The sequence below is a fragment of the Coregonus lavaretus genome, assembly GCF_964263955.1.
Source record: "Coregonus lavaretus genome assembly, chromosome: 8".
Taxonomy (NCBI): domain Eukaryota; kingdom Metazoa; phylum Chordata; class Actinopteri; order Salmoniformes; family Salmonidae; genus Coregonus; species Coregonus lavaretus.
This window is the reverse complement of record NC_139995.1, coordinates 13,355,238-13,383,183: the sequence shown is the minus strand read 5'-3', so window position 1 is coordinate 13,383,183 and position 27,946 is coordinate 13,355,238. Positions and strand designations below refer to the sequence as shown.

The window sequence follows — 27,946 nt, the reverse complement described above, 5'->3', positions numbered from 1 at the left end:
TCTATTCTCTCCTTGATTAGCTGGGCTCAGACCTGAACAGAAACCCAACACGCTGCTCCCCTGCCTGGAACAGCAGCCCAGCTACACTAGCTTCAGGAGGGGCTCACCATTTCAACAGCCCCCGTCTCTAACTAAAGAGCACCAGAGAAAAGGGAAGCCTTACCACAAAACACAGCTCCCTCCAATTACAAACAACCCAATCCATTGCTAACATCCCTGTGGTATCAGGCCAGGCAAGGCATTGTCTGTTCTGTTCTTTACTGCGGTGCTCAATGGTCCTTTCTCTCTCCACAGGGCTCCTACTGGGCCATCGACACCAACCCAAAGGAAGACGCCTTGCCCACACGGCCGAAGAAGAGGCCGCGGTCCGGAGAGAGAGTAAGTCCTCTAGTCAACACACCCTGATTCTTTGTCTTCATACAGATGTACAGTGGGGAGAGCAAGTATTTGATACACTGCCGATTTTTGCAGGTTTTCCTACTTACAAAGCATGTAGAGGTCTGTAATTTTTAGCATAGGTACACTTCACATGTGAGAGACGGAATCTAAAACAAAAATCCAGAAAATCACATTGTATGATTTTTAAGTAATTCATTTGCATTTTATTGCATGACATAAGTATTTGATCACCTACCAACCAGTAAGAGTTCCGGCTCTCACAGACCTGTTAGTTTTTCTTTAAGAAGCCCTCCTGTTCTCCACTCATTACATGTATTAACTGCACCTGTTTGAACTCATTACCTGTATAAAAGACACCTGTCCACACACTCAATCAAACAGACTCCAACCTCTCCACAATGGCCAAGACCAGAGAGCTGTGTAAGGACATCAGGGGAAAAATTGTAGACCGGCACAAGGCTGGGATGGGCTACAGGACAATAGGCAAGCAGCTTGGTGAGAAGGCAACAACTGTTGGCGCAATTATTAGAAAATGGAAGAAGTTCAAGATGACGGTCAATCACCCTCGGTCTGGGGCTCCATGCAAGATCTCACCTCGTGGGGCATCAATGATCATGAGGAAGGTGAGGGATCAGCCCAGAACTACACAGCAGGACCTGGTCAATGACCTGAAGAGAGCTGGGACCACAGTCTCAAAGAAAACCATTAGTAACACACTACGCCGTCATGGATTAAAATCCTGCAGCGCACGCAAGGTCCCCCTGCTCAAGCCAGCGCATGTCCAGGCCCGTCTGAAGTTTGCCAATGACCATCTGGATGATCCAGAGGAGGAATGGGAGAAGGTCATGTGGTCTGATGAGACAAAAATATAGCTTTTTGGTCTAAACTCCACTCGCTGTGTTTGGAGGAAGAAGAAGGATGAGTACAACCCCAAGAACACCATCCCAACCGTGAAGCATGGAGGTGGAAATATCATTCTTTGGGGATGCTTTTCTGCAAAGGGGACAGGACGACTGCACCGTATTGAGGGGAGGATGGATGGGGCCATGTATCGCGAGATCTTGGCCAACAACCTCCTTCCCTCAGTAAGAGCATTGAAGATGGGTCGTGGCTGGGTCTTCCAGCATGACAACGACCCGAAACACACAGCCAGGGCAACTAAGGAGTGGCTCCGTAAGAAGCATCTCAAGGTCCTGGAGTGGCCTAGCCAGTCTTCAGACCTGATCCCAATAGAAATTCTTTGGAGGGAGCTGAAAGTCCCGAAACCTGAAGGCTCTGGAGAAGGTCTGTATGGAGGAGTGGGCCAAAATCCCTGCTGCAGTGTTTGCAAACCTGGTCAAGGAAACGTATGATCTCTGTAATTGCAAACAAAGGTTTCTGTACCAAATATTAAGTTCTGCTTTTCTGATGTATATGTCATGCAATAAAATGCAAATTAATTACTTAAAAATCATACAATGTGATTTTCTGGATTTTTGTTTTAGATTCCATCTCGCACAGTTGAAGTGTACCTATGATACAAATTACAGACCTCTACATGCTTTGTAAGTAGGAAAACCTGCAAAATCGGCAGTGTATCAAATACTTGTTCTCCCCGCTGTAGATACCCTCGCTTAACACATGCCATTTGCCCGAAATTATGATTGGCCTCGTGTGGAAAATGGGGAAACCATATTATAAGCAATTTTGACATACAGCGCATTGTTTTTTTTTTTTTGTCATTTTCAATCTCTACCTCCCTCTGATCGTCTCTTTGTCACATCCTCTTTCTCTGCGTCTCTCTCCTGTATACTCGCGCGTGCACACACACCTAGTAATTCATCGCTTCCCTTTATGTAACTCCCTCTCGATGTGGCTCAGCCTTGTCATGTAGCAGGGTCCTTATTAAAACTATGCCCCAGGCTGCCATTATTTACATGCACTACATGACCAAAAGTATGTGGACACCTGCTCATCGAACATCTCATTCCAAAATCATGGGCATTAATATGGAGTTGGTCCTCCCCTTGCTGCTATAATGGCCTCCACTCTTCTGGGAAGGTTTTCCACTAGATGTTGGAACTTTGCTGCGGGGACTTGCTTCCATTCAGCCACGAGTATTAATGAAGTCGGGCACTGATGTTGGGCGATTAGGCCTGGCTCGCAGTCGGCGTTCCAATTCATTCCAAAGGTGTTCGATGGGGTTGAGGTCAGGGCTCTGTGCAGGCCAGTCAAGTTCTTCCACACCGATCTCGACAAACCATTTCTGTATGGACCTCGCTTTGTGCATGGGGGCATTGTCATGCTGAAACAGGAAAGGGCCTTCCCCAAACTGTTGCCACAAAGTTGGAAGCACAGAATCGTCTAGAATGTCATTGTATGCTGTAGCGTTAAGATTTCCCTGCACTGGAACTAAGGGGCCTAGCCCGAACCATGAAAAACCGCCCCTGACCATTATTCCTCCTCCACCAAACTGTACAGTTGGCAATACGCATTGGGACAGGTAGCGTTCTCCTGGCGTATGCCAAACCCAGATTCAGTCGTCGGACTGCCAGATGGTGAAGTGCGATTCATCACTCCAGAGAACGCGTTTCCACTGCTCCAGAGTCCAATGGCGGCGAGCTTTACACCACTCCAGCCGACGCTTGGCATCGCGCATGGTGTTCTTATGCTTGTGTTCGGCTGCTCGGCCATGGAACCCATTTAGTGTGCTGACGTTGTTTCCAGAGGCGTTTGGAACTCAATAGTGAGTGTTGCAACCGAGGACAGAAATTTACGCGCTACGAGTTTCAGCACTCACCAGTCCCGTTCTGTGAGCTTTTGTGGCCTACCAATTTGCGGCTGAGCCGTTGTTGCTCCTAGACGTTTCCACTTTACAATAACAGCACTTACAGATGACCGGGGAATCTCTAGCAGGGCAGAAATTTTATAAACAGACTTGTTGGAAAGGTGGCATCCTATGACGGTGCCACGTTGAAAGTCAGAGTTTTTCAGTAAGGCCATTCTACTGCCAATGTTTGTCTATGGAGATTGCATGGCTGTGTGCTCTGTTTTATACACCTGTCAGCAACAGGTGTGGCTGAAATAGACAAATCTACTAATTTGAAGGGGTGTCCACATACTTTTGTGTGTATATATAGTGTACATTGTATTCTGCAGTAATGTTTCTGAACAAACAAATAATGGTTATACTGAGCGGGAGCTTTTGTCTTTAAATATGCATGAGTCGTGTCCAGTGTAATGTACAGCTTCACTGGTTTGGTCAAGTGCCCAGATTGACCTGGCTCCATCCCTTTCTCCCAGGCCACTGCAGTCTGGCCTCCCCTGTGTAGCCCACCATAGGCTACAAGACACACAGGGGAGCTTCTGTTGAAACACTGAGACAAAGAGAAAGGCAAACGCACCCACTCCGTTAACCACCCACGTGTGTGTCTATCTGTGGTAGTAAGATAGGGAGACGGATCGAGCGACGCACATCCCATTCTATGCATGTGTGTGTGACACGCACTGTATGTGTAAATGAGCTTAAATATAGTCATTGTGTAATTCAAAAGCATGACAAATGCACAGTATTCACACTATTCACCCTCTCAAGTTTGTACATGTATGTTGTTAGTATGACACGTGCACGCCACCCTCCCCTAGAGCTGTGGCTGTCTGCCTACAAGGCATTCCATTAAGTCCTCAGACAGTAGAAATGGTGAATCTCATTTATGTTTATCAAGAATTAAAAATGGTATTGTTGCCAGCCAATCCTCTTACAGTAAGCAGTTTTGGGAGACAGGCGTGGTGGAGTCATCTCCCGAGCCGTGTGGGGAGCAATGGGGACTCTTTTCTCCATCGCCTCTGGAAATATTTCAAATGTGACCTAAATAAAGGGGTTGCTCCTTTTTTGTTATTTATAAATGGTCCTGATGTATTTTACATACTGGAGATCTGCATCCCTCCCTCTTGCCTGGAAGGAAAACTAGCTTTCCAACAAACACGGCAACATGAGTGTTAGGACCTTTACCTCCACATGTGGCTTGAGGTCCTGTATTATTCTGATAATTAGTTAAGAACTATTATTTTTGTGGTCCTTTATTTGATAATTAGTGATTCTTTTTGGTCTCCTTCCCCCAGGCTTCCACACCGTACAGCCTGGAGTCGGAGTCTTTGGGAATGGACTGTATGATCTCTGGAAGTGCCTCTCCAACGCTGGCAATCAACACTGTGACTAACAAGGTACCTACCCAGCATGCACCTGCACACACTGCACCACCCTGACCCTCCCTCCCTCCACCCACCCACCCACCCACAGCTTATTCCCCACTGAGAGTAGCACTCAACTAGGATAAACACACACACACACACACACACACACACACACACATATTTACAGCTTCTTTCCAGTACATCTCACACTAACACACGGCTGCACTGCAGCACAAGAAGCACTGTATACATAGATACTGTAGTGGTGAGTATGTGAGCGGTCAGAAATCCCACTCATTGCTCACGGAGCGGTCTTTGCACACCGTTCCAGCACTCAATGTACTTCCCTCCGCTCTGCAAAAAAATGCCGCTCCATAAATTTGGGGTTTAAAATATAATTAAAGAAACACCCCATTGACCATTTGGTTTTGAAGTAGGCTATCATAACAAGCTTCAACATTTCAACAACATGTTATAGGGCAGACAATTAAACAAGGACCTACCTGATTGTCTTGCCATCAATTACACAGGCTGTGTAACCTATTTCTTGGTCGACTCATATCAACATCTCAGCGCGTTTAGCGGTGGGGTAGGTTAAATAAATACAACAGGATAGCCCTGATTTTTAAAAGAACCGTGATGAAGGAAATAAAAAATTGCTGGGCAGAGCATGCCTAGAGCTCGTGGCTGAGTGGGACCGGAGCAAAATTGGAGTGAGGGAGAAGGCCGAGCCAACATTTTAAAAAAATACGCTCCAGCCAAATTAGGCACGCTCCACTCCAGCTCCATTCCGCTCACATATACACACACACAGCACCACAACAAGGGATTACGCGTACTGTGAAATACGATAGCGATACTCTGCCGTTCTGCAATATGATAGACCCTACACACAGACTTTGCTATGTGATACTCTACACACTAGGGTTGAGGTCAATTCAGAAAGTGCACTGATATTCCCATTCTTTTCAATGTGGAAAATGTAAAATTGGAATTTGTTTTACTTGTTGAATTGACTGGAATTTAAATGGAACTGACCCCAATCCTGCTAACACACCTGGAAGCTAAAGGAAGTTGATGCCCAGTCCTTCTCTTCTCTGTCCATCAGTGTGGTTGGGGACATTACCCTCTCTGCTGCAGGGCTTTGTGTGTGTGTGTGGATGGCCCATACTGTATAAACCTCACTGCAGAGAGATGGAGGGAGAAACCACAGAGACTGCAAGCTGTTGGCTCTGAGTGCGCTCTTCACTCTGAAATTGAAATAGGCTTTTTAACCTTAAGCCCTCTCCTCTGGGCCCAGTGGGGGCAGCTCTCTGGAGGACTTTTAAAAAGCCTACAAGAGTCGCTTATTCATTTACTGCAGCAGGCATTAAAAAAAGACTGGGTTTAATATAAATGGCCGGGAGGCGTGGTGCTCTGGGGTAGAGTAGTTGGGGTGGGATGTGTTGGAGTGCAGAGTGTGTCTGGCCGTGTGTGTGTGACCGTGTGTAAATTCAGTGGGCAGTTAGGGGAGTGTTGTTTTGTGAGTGTCTGCCTGTTGTCAGAGGCCTGTCTTTGGGGTGTGGGAGGTGCGCTGTATACACACACATACAACACACGCTTCTGTCTTTCCTCCTCCCACCTCAACAAATAAGCACTTGGCATTGATTTGCCGGGGAGGTTTCAAACCTCAGTTGGGCATTTAACACGGACGTCCTCCATAGAAGAACAACAGTTTGATTTCACACCATAAGAATCATGCGCTGGAAAACAAAACAAAAACACAACTTCTGAACATGCCCGCTCCAGGCAAGATTACAGCAGGGCTGTGTGTGTGTGTGTGAGAGGATGTTATTATGTGTATTTTTGTTCTCCTGATTGTAACTGTTGCTATAGTAAAGGTAAGATCGCAGCAGCAGATCTGAGCCCTACTCCTGAGAGAGCTGGTTTCTCATTGTAATACACTGTAAATGCACAACTGGCCACGCCTCTTTCAGTGCACTGTGCCAAACCACAGGAATTCCCTCTCCCTCTCTATCCCCCTCTCTATTTTCTCTCTCAAATTCCCGCCTTCTCTGAGAGGTCAATGGGAGGTTGTGTCAGGACTACAGAACCAGTGAGAATCCCGCCACTGTCCTTCAGACATTCCTCTTTCTCTCTCCCTCATTCCCTCTTAAACAAACACACATTATTTCTCTATTCTGAGGTAGACGGAAGTCTGGCACTAGTGTGCTAAAGGAAGGGGATTGTAGAGAGAAGTGTGTTTACTGAGGAGAAGTCTGGCCTTGTGCTTTGCTTCTCTCTCTCTCTCTCTCTCTCTCTCTCCCTCTTAAATCCCCTGAAGAGGGATTCTGCAGAACACTGGCTGGTATTGTTAGACACCTGGGTGAATCTCGCTTTGATTTCATAATCCATGTCTCATGCTCCAGATTAGACTCATGTAAAAGACACCCCTGTTTTTTTTACTTAATTCACTGCTAAGAATATCACACACACTGACTCCCTACCACCAGACACACATCAGGATTTCTTGTAGAGGGAGCTGCTGCCTGTGTGAGCACACTTGTCTTTGTTAGGACTGCATGACTTTTTGTGCTTGTTTGTCTGTATTTCTGTGTGTGCTGTGAGCAGTGTGTGTGCTGTGAGCAGTGTGTGTGCTGTGAGCAGTGTGTGTGCTGTGAGCAGTGTGTGTGCTGTGAGAGTCATGATGACACTGGGTGTTCGTCTGTGACTGTGATGTGCATGCTCGAGTGGGCGTCTTGACTCGGACTCTGGGGTCTGTGGAAACCACAGAGGAGTGAGCTTTGGAAGTCATCACACTTTATGGATGAGGAGAGGATAAATTGATTAATGGCGAGCAGCTTAAGGCTAAAATCCTCTTTCACGACTGTAAAATCCTCTTTCACGACATTACACATAACATTTCTATTTCTGCAGCACACTGAGTTTGATTAGCATTGTAGTGCTGATTCTCAGACGTGCCTAAGCCCTCAGTCTTAGCCGTTCATTGAGTTCCCCGTTCACGCTAATGAACACTGGAGCCCAGCCCACACTGAGTGGTGGAAGGCTAGAGTCGACTAATGAGCTTCTCTAACGTCCCCTTCCCCCACCACACTTACAACACAATGCAATGCAATATAATACTGGATCCAATGCTCTCTCTTCTGACTGTTGTCATTAAAGCACAACATTTCTGTGTCATTCTCTGGCTGAGAAAGTGAGAGCTTAGAATGACAGACTATACTGAGTGAGAGTAGGAGCCAGATCTGGGTTCAAATGATATTTGTTTTCTTTCATAATATAGAATATAATAAATACTTTCAACGTTTGGTTTGATTTAAGCTTTCCTGGTTTGAGATTTGCTGGGTTTTCACTTTTGTGACTTCCATTGTGCCAGGCAAGCACAATCATGCACAAGTACTGGAGGGCGGTCAGGCCTGGACTTCCCTCTGGCCTCAGAAAGCAAAGCAGCCTTCATGTCCTGCTGTTGTGTGTTAGACCGAGAGGGCGCAGGCAGGGCCACAGCCACTCGGCCCAAAGGCTGCATGTCTCATTGTGCAGAGCACAGAGCCCAGCCTTGTTCCACTCAGCCTGATGAGCAGGGAGCCCCGGCCGGCCACTGGGCAAGACTGGGACGCATCACCAGCACAATCCAGGCTGAGGCTGCCAAGACCTGCATGGTCTGTCACACCAGTTTTTCCCTAAGGATTTTTTTCAGCTGCGGTTTTAGAGGCCTTCTTGGATGCAGAGACAAAAGGTTAATGTTTTTTAAAGCACATTTTCTGAAATTCTACAAATTTTGCTATAGCTTATGCCTTGTTCTTATGCTATCTGAGTGACTCAAACATTATAACAAAATCAATGGTGGCTCCATGCCATGACATTTTTGGAATTTCTGATTCTCCCGGACTGTCTAGTTTTTATTTTGGTGATTGTTAGTTCTCAAAGAATATCTTATTTAAAAAAAAATACACATAGGTCCATTATCTTTTCTATGTACTTTGTATCTGTTTTAGTCATTTAAGTTTACACTGAAAACGTTTTACCATCCCATGTTTTGTATTTGTATAATAAAATAAAAAAACTAATGCAGTGGCGGCCACGATTCTGCTAAATGCATATAAGGGTAACCCTGCACACACACCAGCCAGCCGCATCACGCATAGCTGCCATTCCACACAATGGAAAAAAACTGAATGCAGCGGCTATTCTCTCCGGATCTCATTATATTCATTACCAGATTGTTTCTACCGCCAATGCTAATTATTTGCGGTCTGTTGTGTTACGCCACAATGCACTTTTTTTCCCCTTAGCAAAACCTTTTCAGATGATAATAATGAAGATGGTTGTTTTGAAGTGCTCTGGCTGCTTGCGTTGCTGTATTGAAAGGTCAGGGTCTCGGTTACATTGAAGACCTTTGTTGGCCGTCCCAAACCGATTTGCGCACTGTGAGCAGATGGGTCTGACACGGCCAGTAGTGTGACCTTTAGTAAAGAAGGGGACGTCCACCCTTACCTATCCAGAAAGAAGAGCCTTTACCTGGACACTTATTCAGAAGAGACCCCTGGGGCTCTGCTGGTTGTGTAGCCTCAGTAAAGGTGTTCCAGGCCAGCCACAATCTCAGTTCAGAGAAAGCACTCTGCAGTAATGACAAGTGCTAACATCCAGTACACAAAAGCTTTGCATACACGCACAGGTATCAAATTCCTAGACACGCGCACACACACAAATCAAATTCAGTTTGTTACGGAACCAAACTGATTTGCATACATTTTTACCATCAGAATGATAATGATTTTAGATGGCATGCAGTCATTACTGGAAACCCTGTTGGTGTATCTCCAGGATGTGCGGTATGCAAGAAAAGCTAATGCAATGCCTTTCATCATATTTCAGGTGGCATTATACAACCCAGATCAGGATGGGAGTGACAGCCCAAGAAGCAGCCTTAACAACAGCCTGTCTGACCAGAGTCTGGCCTCAGTCAATCTAAACAGCGTGCACAGTTACACACCGGTAAGACCTTAACTGCAGCCTCTAACCACAGTGCTACAGCTCTACACACTGCTAAGACCAAGCACCACAAACAACTACAGGATCACAGCTAGACACAATTTAGACCTTGTACAGTGCATTTGTAAAGTATTCAGACCCCTTTTTCCACAATTTGTTACGTTACAGCCTTATTCTAAAATTGATTGAATTATTTGTTTTCCTCATCAATCTATATACCCCATAATGACAAAGTGAAAACAGGTTGTAATTTTATTTTGCAAATGTATTAAAAATAAAAAAACATACCTTATTTACATAAGTATTCAGACCCTTTGCTATGAGACTCGAAATTGAGCTCAGGTACATCCTGTTTCCATTAATCATCCTTGAGATGTTTGTACAAATTGATTGGAATCCACCTGTGGTAAATTCAATTAATTGGACATGATTTGGTAAGGTACACACCTGTCTATATAAGGTCCCACAGTTGACAGTGCATGTCAGAGCAAAAACCAAGCTATGAGGTTGAAGGAATTGTCTGTAGAGCTTTGAGACAGGATTGTGTCAAGGCACAGATCTGGGGAAGGGTAGCAAAACATGTCTGCAGCATTGAAGGTCCCCAAGAACACAGTGGCCTCTATTCTTAAATTCTTAAAAATAAGTTTATAACCACCAAGATTCTTCCTAGAGCTGGCCGCCTCGCCAAACTGAGCAATCGGGGGAGAAGGGCCTTGGTCAGGGAGGTGACCAAGAACCCGATGGGCACTCTGACAGAGCTCCAGAGTATCTCTGTGGAGATGGGAGAACCTTCCAGAAGGACAACCATCTCTGCAGCACTCTACAAATCAGGCCTTTATAGTAGAGTGGCCAGATGGAAGCCACTCCTCATAAAAGGCACATGACTGCCCGCTTGGAGTTTGTCAAAAGGCACCTAAAGGACTCTGACCATGAGAAACATGGCCTGAATGCCAAGTGTCATGTCTGGAGGAAACCTTGCACCATCCCTACGGTGAAGCATGGTGGTGGCAGCATCATGCTTTGGGGACGTTTTTCAGCGGCAGTGACTGGGAGACTACTCAGGATCAAGGGAAAGATGAATGGAGCAAAGTACAGAGATCCTTGATGAAAACCTGCTCCAGAGCGCTCAGGACCTCAGACTGGGGCGAAGGTTCACCTTCCAACAGGACAACGACCCTAAGCACACAGCCAAGACAACGCAGGAGTGGCTTCGGGACAAGTCTCTGAATGTCCTTGAGTGGCCCAGCCAGAGCCAATGAATACTGAATACTTTCCGAATGCGCTGTATATCAACCTCTAACCACAGTGCTAAACACCAGCGAAGACCAAAGAAGCACCACAAATCACTGCCACTGTATCACAGCTAGGCATACAGTAATTTAGACTATGTATGTCAATCTGTAATCACACTGACAGCTATATACCTCTAAGACCGAGATCCTAAAACAGCTACTGTCTGCAACACAGCTAGACATACAGTAATTTAGACCGTGCATGCCGACCCCTAACCGCAGTATCACAGTTACATAGCGGTTAGTTAGCTGAAACCCTGGAACTTTAACACAGTGAAGCAGCTCCACTCTGAAGGCAGTGCCCCCGACCGGGGGGGTTAAGAGAGAGAGAGAGGGAGATATGTACACGCTCTTGGAGAGCAGATGGAGAGCTTGCTGCCTGTGATGTCCTCCCACCAGAGATGCCCCCTTCTTTGGTGTGGTCCTCCCGCTTTCCAGGGCGCTCTCTGCTCCAGGCTCTCTGCATCGATCCGTTCAGACTGATGGATGTTCCTCCAGTGCTGCTGAGACCAGTCTCTTCTTATTACTGCCTCACTTCAGCCAGCCAGACTCTGACTGGATTCTATAGCAAGGCAATCTATACTGTAGCCCCAGAGTATGGCTTCAAAGCCTTTAAGTGAAAATAAGGAATCTTCCTAGCGACAGAGTAGTGATGGCTCCATTATTAGTGTCCTTCACATGTTAAACCTGGGATGGCTTGAACGCTACCTCTGTGATGCGGAGGTAAAAAATGTGGACTTTAACTTCCAGACTACTTTTGTTAAGTCTCCTCAGTTATAGGATAGTGATGACTCCATATTAGTGTTCTTCTCATGATGATAAACTTTAGACAGTCTTGCTAGAGCACAACATTGCCTGCACTCTCATACACCAGCTGATAAAAATCGACCCCCACGCGTATACTGTACATGGGTAAAATGAATGGTTATTTGTACAAGGCTTTGGTATTGATTTTGTTTTAAATACATTTTGCAGGCCATCTGAGTATTGGCTTAGTGTTCATGTTGGTTACTAGTTGAGATGAGGCTGCAAGCAGCGATCAAGACTGTCAAAGGCAAGTAAGTAGCTGATAGATTGAAGAATGACCACTGTACACGCTGACATTTAGCTGCTTATACATGTTCATTATGTTTTCTTAGAAGTTCGATTAGCTTAGGAGACAGGACTAAGATATAGGCATAGATCTGTTACACGCAAAACGTGTTTATTTATTTAGTGCAATGTTTCAGTTTCGCTCTTGTTCTCCAGTAGATCTATGTGCAGATATCCACCGATATCTCTGAGAAGTGTTTCCCCAGTCGAGAGTCAGTTTGATGGCGTAATCAGCACTCTTCAACCGTTAAAGTGAAAGTTGTAGTCTGTTTGACTGTAATAGGTTTGTATTGTGGATAGTATGTTAGACTGAGGTGTGACCGCTAGCTTGTACTGAATGACTGAATAATAGTGTTAGGTACTAAGAAGAGTAGATTTGATTTAATTCACTGCTCCAAAATCTCTCTCCTCTCTTTCTCCTCCTCTCCTGCTCTCTCTCTTCCTCCCCAGGTGACTAACCATCCAGAGCCAGTGTCTCAGTCCATGAGCCTCCAGCAGCCCCTCCAGCAGCCCCCCCAGCCCCAGTACAGTATGCCAGAAAGGGACAAGCAACTCCTATTCTCCGACTTTGAAGATCTCAGTGCCTCCTTCCGCAGCCTTTACAAGTCTGTCTTTGAGCAGTCCTTCAGCCAACAGGGTGAGTGCTCGTCAAGTGGGGTGACACATATCGGGTGCTGTAGTAGACAAGTTTGCGCACGAGGCCAGGGTTATTCTATGGCCATTGTTTTGCACTAAACTGTTGGTCAAAGGAGAGTGGAATTGGTACTAATTAAGTTAAGTGAGTTGGATGAATAGTGATTCAATAGGCAGTAGTCGTAGTGCAAATCCATATGGCTGTTTTCATGGTCTACTGTGTGCTAAAGCCACATGCTAAATCCTCTGGCCTCATTCCCAATCTAAGCACAAAAGAGTCAGAGTTCAAAGCAGAATAATGCAGTCGGTTAATGTGTGTGTGTGTGTGTGTGTGTGTATGGAATCATGTAGTTACCAAAAAAAGTGTTAAACAAATCAAGATATATTTTATATTTGAGATTCTTCAAATAGCCACCCTTTGCCTTTATGACAGTCTCCAAACTTTTGACTGGTAGTATATAGATAGATAGATAGATAGATAGAGTTGAAGTCGTAAGTTTACATACACTTAGGTTGGAGTCATTAAAACTTGTTTTTCAACCATTGCACAAATTTCTTGTTAACAAACTATCGTTTTGGCAAGTCGGTTAGGACATCTACTTTGTGCATGACACAAGTAATTTTTCCAACAATTGTTTACAGACAGATTATTTCACTTATAATTCACTGTATCACAATTCCAGTGGGTCAGAAGTTTACATATATTAAGTTGACTGTGCCTTTAAACAGCTTGGAAAATTCCAGAAAATGATGTCATGTTTTTAGAAGCTTCTGGCTAATTGACATCATTTGAGTCAATTGGAGGTTTACCTGTGGATGTATTTCAAGGCCTACCTTCAAACTTTGCTTGACATCATTGGAAAATCAAAATACTTCAGAAAAGAAATGGTAGACCTCCACAAGTATGGTTCATCCTTGGGAGCAATTTCCAAACGCCTGAAGGTACCACGTTCATCTGTACAAACAATAGTACGCAAGTATAAACACCATGGGACCACACAGCCGTCATACCGCTCAGGAATGAGACGCTTCTGTCTCCTAGAAATGAATGTACTTTGGTGCGAAAAGTGCAAATCAATCCCAGAACAACAGCAAAGGACCTTGTGAAGATGCTGGAGGAAACAGGTACAAAAGTATCTATATCCACAGTAAAATGAGTCCTATATCGACATAACCTGAAAGGCCGCTCAGCAAGGAAGAAGCCACTGCTCCAAAACCGCCATAAAAAAGCCAGACTACGGTTTGCAACTGCACAAAGATTGTACTTTTTGGAGAAATGTCCTCTGGTCTGATGAAACAAAAATAGAACTGTTTGGCCATAATGACCATCGTTATGTTTGGAGGAAAAAGGGGGGTGGCTTGCAAGACGAAGAACACCATCCCAACCGTGAAGCACGGGGTGGCAGCATCATGCTGTGGGGGTGTTTTGCTGCAGGAGGGACTGGTGCACTTCAAAAAATAGATGGCATCATGAGGAAGGAAAATTGTGGATATATTGAAGCAACATCTCAAGACATCAGTCAGGAAGTTAAAGCTTGGTCGCAAATAGGTCTTCCAAATGAACAATGACCCCAAGCATACTTCCAAAGTTGTGGCAAAATGGCTTAAGGACAACAAAGTCAAGGTATTGGAGTGGCCATCACAAAGCCCTGACCTCAATCCTATAGAAAATGTGTGGGCAGAACTGAAAAAGCGTGTGCGAGCAAGGAGGCCTACAAACCTGACTCAGTTACACCAGCTCTGTCAGGAGGAATGGGCCATAATTCACCCAACTTATTGTGGGAAGCTTGTGGAAGGCTACCTGAAACGTTTGACCCAAGTTAAACAATTTTTAAAGGCAATGTGATGAAAGAAATAAAAGCTGAAATAAATAATTCTCTCTACTATTATTCTGACATTTCAAATTCTTAAAATGAAGTGGTGATCCTAACTGACCTAAAACAGGGAATTTTTACTAGGATTAAATGTCAGGAATTGTGAAAAACTGAGTTTAAATGTATTTGGCAAGGTGTACGTAAACTTCCAACTGTAGGTAGATAGATAGATAGATATCTATCCATCTATCTATCTATCTATATACTACCAGTCAAACGTTTGGAGACTGTCATAAAGGCAAAGGGTGGCTATTTGAAGAATCTCAAATATAAAATATATTTTGATTTGTTTAACACTTTTTTGGTTACTACAGGATTCCATGTGTGTTATTTCATAGTTTTGATGTCTTCACCATTATTCTACAATGTAGAAAATAGTAAAAATAAAGAAAAACCCTTGAATGAGTAGGTGTGTCCAAAATGTTGACTGGTAATGTGTGTGTGTGTGAGAGAGAAAAGTGTAAATGCAGCCTGTAATCTCGTATATTTTTACGATGTTTTATATATGTATTCTTTATTTCAGATGATTACAAGATTGCAGCATCAAACCTCTATATCTGTTGGCGCATTTTCCATAATGATGATATTCATAATAATATAAACCTATCACAAAGGGCCAGATCAAGTGTGGCTCTCAAAGCCTGGCAGCCCTTTAGAACTTAATGCTTTTTGTTTGTAATCTGATTGACTGATGAACAAAAAGCACTTGACAAGTGGTTTATGGGCAAACGCAGACAAAGCTTTTCCTTGTATAACCTACTTTCACAAATCAAATGCATTTCATGTTAATGTTTTCAAAGTCTTCCTCTCCCTTAATCTATCATCTAGGTTTCATTAGTTTAAAGTTGTTACCTTTTTATATGCATAAAAGTGAAATCTCTTTGTCAGACAAGCCCTTGCAATTAAAAAGTGTAAATAAGCGAGCGAGAGCATTTCACACCCTGGTGCTGTAGACAGTGAGCTAATTCACCAGCTTTGATAATAGGTAATGAGCTCACATTATTATTCTGGGGCTGCAGGCTAATTGCTTTCTGTATTTCCCTGGTTGGACAATGGGCTTTCTGTACCGATAAGAGATGCACCTTTGGTCACCCCTGCAGTGAGTGTTCTGGGGCGATTGCGGCGGCACAGGGCTGAAGTCGGCTCTAAAAGCACTCCAGTGAAATAGGTTTACCGTGCCAAAGCCGTGATGGACAGGGCCTCTTAAGAACCGCTCCCCTACACTCAGATGATTGCTGTTGGATGTGCAGATGTTCCAGTCGTGCTTGTTTCGAAATAGTGCAGCAACACAATGAAAATTGTCGAAAATAATTGCAGTGTTGGGAAGAAGAAAGGCTCGGGCTCTCTGTGGCCTTCAGAAGCTCTGCTGCTGCTGACCCGTTCTTTTAGCTGCTCGTTCAAAATGGCAGCTGTGTCGTCTGAAGTGTAGTGCTCCTTGAACAAGGGAAACCCAGATCTACTGATTATATAATGTTGTCATCATTAACTTGAATGGGTGCTTTTACAGCTGAAACCTACAAGCCTGCTTGGTGTTAATGACTTATCTGCAATATTTAAGTGGTTTGCTGTAGTTTGTAACATTGTATGTTTATATCAAAAAATGACTATTCTCCTAAGCACAGAGTAATAAGGATGACTGTGTGTGTGTGTATATGGACTTCCAGGTTTGATGGGCATGCCGACGGAGTCGTCCCAGCAGACCCATACCGCCTGCTCCTATCAGCACTCCCCCAGTGGCACCATCAGCACCCAGAACAGCCTGACAAACAACCACTCCAGCAGCGGTGGCCAGGTGCCCCTGTCCCACCCTCCCCAGCTCCCGGGCCACGGCTCGCCCCACACACAGCACCTCTCCCAGCACGGCCAACACGCCCAACACACCCAGCACCAACACCCACACTCTCAGCATGGGCAGCACCCCTCACACGCCCAGCACCCGCAGCAGCACACCCCGCACCCCTCCCAACATGCCCAGCAGCACGGCCAGCATCCCTCCCAGCAGCAGCATCAGAGCCTGGCTCACCAGCCCCATCCTGCCCAGCAACAGATGGCCTGCAACACAGGTAAGACCTGCCTCTTTCCTCCGCAACACACACACACACACTCACACACACACTCACACACACACTCACACACACACACACACACACACACACACATACACACACACACACACATATTCACATGCATTCAGAGATAACCCAGTGAGACACAGCTGGACTGAGCTGCCTCAGTATCTTTTTGTTCTGCATTAAGTACAGAGACCTGCTTTTGGTCAACAGACCGTAAATCATCATCTGATTTATGCGGTTTGCTGTAATGAGAACAAAGCAAATGCTGCATCCATACAGCAGATAGGACCTCTGGAGCCCCACAACCTTTTTAGAGGGAACCGGCTCCTCCCGGTGGCCAAAGTAGAGTACTCTTGCAAATAAATGAAATGCTGATTGCTCTCCAGCCTCTAAAACCCAGTCTGTACTCCCCTCTGTGTTTGCAGGTCTGCCCTCTGACTGGTACCCCAATCTGGACGCACTGAAAGAGAGCTGCCGTATTGCCAGCAGTTATAACTGGGCTGATGTCGACCTCTCACCTTTTCAAGGTGTGGCCATGAAGGATTATGTGAATTCCATTGCATTGACACATCCAACTTAAGCCTTAAGAGATATGCGAACAAATTATACAGTTGGCTTATTTTTGCAATGTGTTAGGCCTTTTAATATTCTTCTTATTGTCAACCTGTTATTTTTTTACCAATATTTTTAAAAGCTGTTCATTGTGATTACAAGAGTCATTTTATCCAAATGATTGAATGCCTTAATGCCCGTGATGAGCACCAACAGGCACGTTTATTGGAGCTCTGTCATTGGTGTGCTGAAGTGTTGCCAATCAAGGGTTTAATTTGAAGGAGCTCTTCAAATAAAGAACGCTGCTTTCAAGTTTAATGACCAAATGCAGTGTAGCTCAGCAGGTCAGAGTTGATCCAATTACAAATCAAATTTTATTTTATTTGTCACATGCGCCGAATACAAGTGTAGACTTTACTCTGAAATGCTTACTTACGAGCTCTTTCCCAACAATGCAGTTAAAAATTAAGAAAATTAGCAAATAGATAAAGAAAAAAAGTAACACAATAAAATAACAATAACGCGGCTATAAACAGGCTATATACAAGGAGTACCCGTACCGAATCAGTGTACTGGGGTATGAGGTAGTTGGGGTGATTTGAGGTAATATCTAAATGTAGGTTTGGTTAGGTGATTGATTTAAGTATGACAGGGAGCTCGGTGATGCACTGGGCCGTACGCACTACCCTTTGTAGCGTCTTGTGGTCGGATGCCGAGCCGTTGCCATACCAGGCGGTGATGCAGCCAGTCAAGATGCTCTGAATGGTGAAGCCGGATAACTTTTTGAGGATATGCCTAATCTTTTCAGCCTCCTGAGGGGGAAGAGGCGTTGTCGTACCCACTTCACGACTATGTTGGTGTGTTTGGACCATGATGGGTCCTTAGTGATGTGGACACCAAGGAACTTGAAGCTCTCGACCGTCTCCACTACAGCCCGTCGATGTGAATGGGGGCGTGCTCGGTCCTCCTTTTCCTGTAGTCCACGATCAGCTCTTTTGTCTTGCTGAAGTTGAGGGAGAGGTTGTTGTCCTGGCACCACACTGCCAGGTCTCTGACCACCTCCCTGTAGGCTGTCTCATCGTCGTTGTTAGTCAGGCCTCCCACCGTTGTCGTCAGCAAATGTAATGATGGTGTTGGAGTCGTGTGCGGCCATGCAGTCGTGGGTGAACAGGGAGTACAGGATGAGGGTCATCGTGGCGGATGTGTTTTTGCTTACCCTCACCACCTGAGGGGCAGCCCGTCAAAGTCTAAAATCCAATTGCAGAGGGAGCTGTTTAATCCCAAGGTCCTTAGCTTAGTGATGAGCTTGGAGGGCACTATTGTGTTGAACGCTGAGCTCTCGTCAATGAACATAATTCTCACGTAGGTGTTCCTTTTGTCCAGGTGGGAAATGGCAGTGTGGAGCGCAATAGAGATTGCATCATCTGTGGATCTGTTGGGGCGGTATGGGAATTGGAGCGGGTCCAGGGTTTCTGGGATGATGGTGTTTATGTGAGCCATGACCAGCCTTTCAAAGTTTTTCATGGCTACAGATGTGAGTGCTACGGGTTACCTTGGCGTTCTTGGGGCACGGGGACTATAGTTTACAAGTCCTGCCACATCCGACGAGCGTCGGAGCCGGTGTAGTAGGATTCGATCTTAGTCCTGTATTGACGCTTTGCCTGTTTGATGGTTCGTCGGAGGGCATAGCGGGATTTCTTATAAGCGTCCGGATTTGTGTCCCGCTCCTTGAAAGCGGCAGCTCTAGCCTTTAGCTCAGTGTGGATGTTGCCTTTAATCCATGGCTTCTGGTTGGGGTATGTTCGTACGGTCACTGTGGGGATTACGTCATCGATGCACTTATTAATGAAGCCGGTGGCTGATGTGATAAACTCCTCAATGCCATCAGATGAATCCCGTAACATATTCCAATCTGTGCTAGCGAAGTATACAATAGCAAAGTAGGTTTTAATTAGATATCACCGCTAAAGGTTAGTTATGTAATAAAGGATGTTTTTTTACATAGACAAACTTATCTACACCCACTTTTGACATTTATGTGGCGTGGACATTTTGACTGGTGATTTTTATAACTCAACTGTTGTCGAGACATTTCCCTGCAGTGACTAGCAGCTAGTACTACTGAAATGGTTTGACTGGTGTGCTGCTGAGGTGGCTGTGTATTGCTGTTTTCCTTGGCTGATGATGCATTTGGGTCTGACCCCGTGCAGGACTGAAGGAGAGCATGAGACAAGCAGAGCTGAACAACTGGTCCCTGGAGCCCACCCAGATCGCTGATCTCTGCTCGTCTATCAACCAGTTCTTCACCCGCACCGGTGTCATTCAGCCACAGGGGGCAGTGCAGCCACCGCCCGTACCCGTATGCCATGGCTCCATGCACCCCAACAAGCCCAGCCAGCACATCACCACAGGTCAGTGAGCCTCACCTCTAACCTACGTCCTAGCTCACACTATTATTGCATTTAGCATTTCAGACCACTCACATTATCAGGACATTGATGATATTTTCCTTTTAATGTGAACTTACATTGCAATAATGCTGGGGATGATGAGGATTGTTTAAGCTAGCGCATACATTATTTTGGGATTGGGATATTTGAGTGAAGTTTGTCTTTCTCTCCACAGGAAATCTCTACATGGACTCCAGACAGAGCATGTCTATGATGGGGCCCCCAGGGTACCCCCACATGCCCCCCATGAGCAGCGCAGGCCCCACCATGACAGGTACAGTACATCTGCAGCCCCCATTCAACTAAACTATGTCTCAGCCAAGGGCATGGTCTATACAGTACACTCAGAATCCATCAAACCTATCCTTCCACATTAAACAAGCACTACAACAACACCTTGACAGGTCCTTTTCCCATTCAACTACTCATTTAACCAATGAAGCTTCTACAGTGTATGTGTATTTGTGTGTGCCCTCACTCCCCTTCTCTCCTCTCTTAGGACACCATGCGCAGATGAACCAGCAGCACATGATCCCTCCCAGAAACTTCCAGATGCACCGCATGCCAGCAGATGACATCCAGGATGACTTTGATTGGGACTCCATTGTCTAATGTTAGATGTTCTGCCCCTAACGAGGAGCGTCCAGGAGGTGCAGAGGAGATGAGTGTATGAGGAAGAAGCCAGGCTGAGCTGTATGCTCACAGTAAAAGGAGACTGACTGTTGTTGGTGGGATACAGAACCATAGAACAGGTGTCACTTTCGGAGGAGAGAACGAGAGAGACTTCAGAGTCCTGACATTTTTTACAAACAAAAACAAAACATGCAAAAAAAGTGTTACTTTGAAGACAATCATATTTAGTAAAACATGTTTAAGTGGTGGCTTATGTGCTTGTCTTGATGAGGCAAGTAGCACACGTTCATGTCAAAACACATGCTCCAGTCTTCATCCCTCAGCCAGCCCTCTTCCGCCCCCCTCTCCTAGCCAGCAGCCTTCCAAAGTCCCCCCAGGTCCGTCCGTAACTGTTGTGTGATTTGAGCGACTTGTTATCCTTCTCGTGTTGGCTTTAGGCCTCAGCTGCTTCTTGGATGAGTTTCTCTCTTTAAATTCATTGTTATTCTTTTATGGAAAACGCAGGCAGCCTTTGAGTAATGTGATTGTGCTTGTTGGTCCCCTTTTGGGTGGACGATGGATCCCCAATGGTGGGTTTATTGGTAGTAAGGTTAGGTTTACAGTAACTGAGGTTATGTTATGACCAGGTGTTTTGTATTGAACTATGCTTGATATAAAGATCACAAATGCTTAATCATAGAGGGTAATCCATCCAGTTGTCCTTTAACCAACCCATCTGGTCCATAAAAAAAAAAATAAGAAGCTAATTGTGTAAATTCAGCAACATTACCGGCAGTATTTGTGGTTTTGTGTCAACAATGTATCATACCTTTATCTCCAATACTCCAACAAGTCTGAAAAAGATGCATGAGTAGGTGACTGTAAGAAATCCGTCCAGACCTCCTTTTCACCTTCTTTCCTTTGTTTGACTTGTTGAATAATACTTAGACTGCAAGTTGTCTCATTCTCAATCACTACATCCTTTCACTAGTAATAGTTAATACACAATGAATTTGAGTACATGTATACGGATATTGTCTGTAGGTGTCTCTTCACCTATTAAATTCAGTGTAAATACTACACAAAGAGCTGTAGGATATCTTCCTATTCTCTTCTGATGCAGGAAATGTACAGATTAACTCAATTATTCAGTCATAAGGTCTACTACAAGCCATGCAATAGGAATGTTCTTCATTCAGATGCTATCCATCTGAAATCATCTGAATCAGTATCAATCTCCCCCAATATCTTCCTTGCTGTGAACCAGTCAGAGTCAAGGCAGAGAATATGCTGTAATACAATCAGGAACAATAAGAAATACAAAAAGTGTGTGTGTGTGTGTGTGTTTTGATTTTATTGTAATTTTAGGGCTATGATTGTTTGTTGCAATCATCTGCATATGCTATCAATGAGCACAAAACCGATGCACAAAAAAAGAGATGAATGCAAGGGTTAGAGGCAGATATGCATTTTGTAGGCAGGGTTTCTTATGCAGAGAAATTTGTACTTTGGTCAACAGCCAAGTGGAAAGAGAAGATGGGAGACTAGTGGTGCTGGAAACACTCCTGTCATCTCTGTCCCTTAGTGGCTACTGAATCAGACTTGTCCTGAACCCTCAACATGGTTGCTTGCGCTGAACCTATACGCGAGCTTGGTCTGGGTATAGCACAGTTCAGCTTACCTTTTCCCTTCATTCTTTCACTATGGATCCCTCATAAACTAAATCTTCACTGTTGCCCCCCTTAGACAAACTAAAGCTGGGGCTGGATTTTGTTTCTCTCCATCATCGCTGAATATGTTTTTTTTTGTTTTTGTGATCGAACGACAATCGTGACAGGGTTTGTAGTATGACATTAACACCGCTGAGCCCAGACACCTTTGTCTGTTGTGACAGTATACATGTGAAGATACTGTTTGGCTATCCTTTTGAAACAGGATGCAGAACACATAAGTGGGGAGGCTTGGATGGAACTAGAGCTAATGCTTCACAAAACCCTATACTGCCAGGCATGTCTGCAAGGTTTTACAGATCTTTTGGCAGCCAGTTCACTCTGTAAATGGTTCATACTGCCCATTTGTTTTGATCTTTTAGGCTAAATGTTTTTATTTGTTGCTTTTTCTCCATCTTTCTCCATCATGTCTTACTTCTGCTACTTTTACCTGTACCTGGTTTTGGGTTAGATTCCCAAATGTTCCTTGTATTTTAAACAACAGTTGTGTGTGGCTCATTTTCTTGCCTGTGGATACCCATTGAGTGTTTTAGGCTTTGTTTATTGGCCAAAATCAAATCAGTCAGTCATTTAAAGGGATACTGCGAGATTCTGACAATTGTTTTTCTACTTACCCAGAGTCCGATGAACTCATGGATACCATGTTATGTCTCAACTTCCTTTATACTGCACGTAAAGAGGTAGTTCGCAAGCCTCTGTTAGTGCAATGACTGGAAGTCTGTAGGTACACTAGCGTATGGGTAAGCAGAAAAATGGCTTTATTGCCAGAATCTCACAGTATCCCCTTAAAACAGTCAGAATGCTAATTCAGTTAAAATGCCAAGGTCACTTCATTAGTGAACAATAAATACTTTATGGAGAAGAGGTGAGGGTAGGGATGGTGAATTTACCATTTGACTGCTAGAGAAGGTCAGCTTGGGTCCTGTAGACTATTGAGACTGACCCAAGGAATGGGTGTTTTAGGGGGAGATGGTTTAAAAGTGGATCTAAAAGTGGAAGGGAAGTCTTGACAGCCCGTGTTTGGCAGGGCATGTTTGGTATGTTGCATTTCATTACTGGTAATGAGGGCACTTATGAAAAACACTAGAGGACCGTCAAAGGGTATGTAGTTGTTAACCCACCTCCCACAGTGCAAAGAGGAGATGGGAAGAGCTCATGGATGTGATGAGGGAAAGAGTAAGGGAAAGACAATGACTGGATCATCATGTTTATGCATCACCCTCTTTACTGAATCTGTGTGTCTGTCCCAGTACATTTTGTTTGAAAGGACAATTAACACGTTTAAATACCACTGGAGATGTACCTGCCAGAGAGATTACTATGATATGAAAAAAAGAAAATAAGCCTTGTTACATTATGGGAGATCTGCCAACAAGTACTGCTGATTGAGGCCTATTTTATTCAGTGCTGGTGTGTTGTGCTTCTTGTAAATAAATGTATTTTCAATCATCCCTTTTTCCTCTTGGGGGCGGGGCATCAAGGCAGGGGTGGGACTTACTCATGAAAGAGAGGAGGGAAAATAATAGAGTATTTTGTTATTGTCCAATCAGAGGGTGACAAAGTATGTATATATCTATATTGTATATATGTGATGAAAATGCGTTGGCTTTTTGTGTGACACTACCTTTTACCTGTACTATGGTTCTACATTCAGTGTTTCAATGTTGATAATATGTTTGTTTTTCTGTTTTTGATTTTGTCTTTGTCATTTCTTGTATTTGTTTTATTTTTCTCTATTTTTGGTTATTGCACGGTTTATTACTTTTGCTGTCCAATGAGGTGACACAGCTACTCTTTGTATTGGTTTAGTGCTGTAAAATAACTCCAGTGTTATTAGAATTGTCTATCCCACCCCCATCCCCAATATGCATGAATGGCACTTAAAGAAATAAAATATGTTAACTTCACTGTGGAATGGGGTGGTGTTTGTCATATTTTTTTTAATGTATTTGAATGAGGTATATGAAGCAGACTTGTGCTACAGTGAATTCTCCTGTGAATTATTTACTATTTTGAACAGTAGAAGTAGCTGCTATCAGTCACAATGTGTTTTGCAGTCTGTTTCGACTATAATAGTCGTGGGTAGGGGAATTGCACTTTCTATATGCACTGTGTAAAATTACAGCAATTATGATAAATCCGAGAAAACAAAGGTTAGGGTTGAATATAACATGTAGTAGTGCAGCGCCTCCTTGGTCACATCTCTCAAGCATGATACCTAAAATAGCTTTTTTGGTAAGTATTTTTCACCTGCAACATTCCACTTTGATCTGTGCACTCAATGTTTAAAAGTTTCCCAATTCTGAAGGTTTTCTAGGACCTAGTATTACTATCGTACAGTAGTGTTCCATACTCATTGTCCTTTCCCAAGTGAACATTTCACAGTCTTTCATATCAATAGTTACGTTTCCATTAACTTGTCCAGCTAATTGTTTTTTTTTGTCAAATGGTTGTAACAATCGCCTGCTACCGTGCATTTCCAAGTTTCCTCCAAACATGACGCCTGGTATTCAGACCAGAGAATCTTGTTTCTCATGGTGTGAGCGTCTTTAGGTGCCTTTTGGCAAACTCCAAGCGGACTGTCATGTGCCTTTTACTGTTGTATGTCTTCCGTATGGCCACTCTACCATAAAGGCCTGATTGGTGGAGTGCTGCAGAGATGGTTGTCCTTCTGGAAGGTTCTCCCATTTCCACAAAATAACTCTGGAGCTCTGTCACAGTGACCATTGGGTTCTTGGTCACCTCCCTGACCAAGGCCCTTCTCCCCCGATTGCTCAGTTTGGCCAGGCGGACAGCGCTAGGAAGATTCTTGGTGGTTCCAAACTTCTTCCATTTAAGACTGATGGAGGCCACTGTGTTCTTGGGGACCTTCAATGCTGCTGAAAATTTTCGGTACCCTTCCACAGATCTGTGCCTCCAGACAATTCTGTCTCGGAGCTTTACGGACAATTCCTTCGACCTCATGGCTTGGTTTTTGCTTTGACATGCACTGTCAACTGTGGGACCTTATAGACAGGTGTATGCCTTACCAAGTCATGTCCAATCAATTGCATTTACCACAGGTGGACTCTAATCAAATTGTAGAAACATCTCAAGAATGATCAATGGAAGCAGGATGCACCTGAGCTCAATTTCAAGTCTCATAGTAAAGGGTCTGAATACTTACTTTAAGTAAATAAGGTATATATATTGTTTTTATAATGCATTTGCAAACATTTCTAAAAACATGTTTTTGCTTTGTCATTATGAGATATTGTGTGTAGATTGATGAGAAAAAATATCTAATTTAATCAATTTTAGAATAAGGCTGTAACAAAACAAAATGTGGAAAAAAAGGAAAGGGTCTGAATACTTTTCAAATGCATAGGTAAGACTACAGTATGACAAGCGGATTGATGACACTACTTCAGTAAGATGGGAGAGCGGTCATCCCAAGGAGACTCTTGCCGGGAAGCTCTGGCTGGTGATGATCTGGTGAGGGTGCTCGTGGCTCCCGGACAGGCTGGTATTCTAGCTGAGGCAGCGGCCGGAGTGCCATCTCTCTCGTCGGCTGGGGTGTTGGCTGGAGCACCAAAGGTGACCGGACTGGCTGTAGTCCCAGGGATCGCTGATCCAGCCCAGGCGACCGGACTGTTGGTAGTCGCAGGGGTCGCTGGACTGGCCTGGGTGCTTCCAATAGGGGCCATTGCAGAGGAGCTGGCTGAGCTGGCTCCCACACAGATGACCAGTGGACTGCAGGCCGGCTTTAGAACTGCAGGGCCACCTGTGGAGCTGCGAGTGGCAGAAAATCATGCTGCTCTGCAATGTAGAGCCTGGGTGGCTGCAGAACCTCACTGCGGTCTGCAACTGGCTCCTCCAACGCCATTTGTATTCCCAGGGTGAAATATTCCAGTCCCTCAGGGCTGGCGACAGGAATAGCCCCTTGCACACCTGCATGTAATCCATGTGGTGGAGGAGAGGGGCCATAACGTTTATACTGCGCCATTGGCATAGGCTCCAGAGAGAGGGCATAATCCAAATGATGGTAGTCCACTGGATACCCCGGAGCCATACTCCTCTGGACCGTAGGTGGGCAGTGTGGAAAGTAGCCTGTTTGGGCTCTGTGGGACACCATAGTGTAGTAGACAGCTGTGACAATTACAGATAAGAACTCTAGTAGATAAAAAGGTCTGAAGCTTAGTTACCATGAGGTATTCTATATTAGGTGAGCAAAAGCTCGAGACAAAGCAATAGGGTCGGGTGTGAAAAAGGGAACAGCTGAGTTGGAGTTTAAGTCGGATTTGAAGTCGAAATCGAGGTTAGTAACTGTCGATCTAATGTCCAAAAGTGCTTCGCCGTTCATATGTGATAATATGAACTTTCTGTACAAAAAAAGTAACTAAATAGCAAAGTCGGGTTGGAACTCATAAGGTGTCGGCTTTCTCCATCTGCGCCATCTTGTAATCCAATTTATGCAACCAAGTATGAAGAACAATATACACTGAGTGTACAAAACATTAAGAACACCGTCCTAACATTAAGTTACACCCCACCCTTTTGCCCACAGAACAGGTCAATTCGTCGGGGCATGGACTCTACAAGGTGTACTCCTGAGTGGCGCAGTGGTCTAAGGCACTGCATCGCAGTGCTAATTGTGCCACTAGAGATCCTGGTTCGAATCCAGGCTCTGTCGCCGCCGGCCGCGACCGGGAGACTCATGGGCGGCGCACAATTGGCCCAGCGTCGTCCAGGGTAGGGGAGGGAATGGCCGGCAGGGATGTAGCTCAGTTGATAGAGCATGGCGTTTGCAACGCCAGGGTTGTGGGTTCGTTTCCCACGGGGGGCCAGTATAAAAAAATAAAAAATGTATTCACTAACTGTAAGTCGCTCTGGATAAGAGCGTCTGCTAAATGACTAAAATGTAAAATGTAATGTAAATGTGTCGAAAGCGTTCCACAGGGATGCTGGCCCATGTTGACTCCAATGCTTACCACAGTTGTGTCAAGTTGGCTGGATGATCAAAATCAAAACCCAAATATCCAATGGCTCTAGGAACATAACAGCATCCATAAATCTCGCAAATCTCAGTTCTGGAAAATACTAACTTTATGACCAAAATATTATGCTATTTACACTTTGTAGTCAATTGTTACACTATAATAAACATTTCTGACTAATATTGATGCAACTAATATTGATACACCCGAGAAACTGTTAAGCGTGAAAACCCCAGCAACGTTGCAGTTCTTGATACAAACCGGTGCACCTGGCACCTACTACCATACCCTGTTCAAAGGCACTTCAATATTTTGTCTTGCCCATTCACCCTCTAAATGGCAGATATACACAATCCATGTCGCAATTGTCTCAAGGCTTAAAAATCCTTCTTCAACCTGTCACCTCCCCTTCATCTACACTGATTGAAGTGGATTTAACAAGTGAAATCAAAAAGGGATCATAGCTTTTACCTGGATTCACCTGGTCAGTCTCTGTCATGGAAAGAGCAGGTGTTCTGAATGTTTTGTACACTCTGTGTATATACATGTCACACAACTCACTTTGTACACAAACATCCCACATGTCCAAAGAGATGAGTGCAGTTGATGTGCAGGACAGAGATTATGTTGCTGCTCTCTCTGTCACTGCTTGGAGGAGACAGAGAGGGAGGACCCAAGATGACTGCCTGTGATTGGCTGACCCCACAGTGTGATAAGGTCCCTGGCAACCATGACCCCTAGCAATCAACGCTAGCCTGCTAGTCTTCTGTGGGGGAGGGGGTGTCTACTGCAGTAGTTGGAGTTACAGAGTTTGTGTCTCTGAGAGAGGGCTGTAAGATGATGTGCTAGGAGTCACCGGCAGGGAATTCGTAACAATAGCGAATCATGTTACAAAACAAGTTTGCGGCGGGACACAAGATGCTCGCGAATGGGTTTTGAATGTTTGAAAAAATATTGCAGTTTTGAAACTGCAGTAAAAGTGCAGTAACTGCAGTCGACTGTGGTATTTTGGATGCAGTAATTGCAGAATAACTGCAGTGTACTGCAGTTGAACTGCAGTTATACTGCAGTAAAAAACCCTGTGTTATTTTGGACGCAG

General features: G+C 44.5%; 1 protein-coding gene across 1 annotated transcript in view; it reads left to right on the top strand.

Annotated features, from left to right (window-relative positions):
- Positions 1–20,333, top strand: part of foxj3 (forkhead box J3) — an 81,568-nt gene extending 61,235 nt beyond the window's left edge. Inside the window, exons 4-12 of the mRNA XM_084167480.1 lie at positions 295–378; positions 4,501–4,602; positions 9,448–9,567; positions 12,399–12,585; positions 16,120–16,518; positions 16,953–17,054; positions 19,290–19,490; positions 19,705–19,803; positions 20,029–20,333. Coding sequence (XP_084023606.1) covers positions 295–378; positions 4,501–4,602; positions 9,448–9,567; positions 12,399–12,585; positions 16,120–16,518; positions 16,953–17,054; positions 19,290–19,490; positions 19,705–19,803; positions 20,029–20,141 — 1,407 coding nt within the window. The 3' untranslated portion in view covers positions 20,142–20,333. The remainder of the gene's footprint in view (positions 1–294; positions 379–4,500; positions 4,603–9,447; positions 9,568–12,398; positions 12,586–16,119; positions 16,519–16,952; positions 17,055–19,289; positions 19,491–19,704; positions 19,804–20,028) is intronic.
- Positions 20,334–27,946: the final 7,613 nt, after the last annotated feature.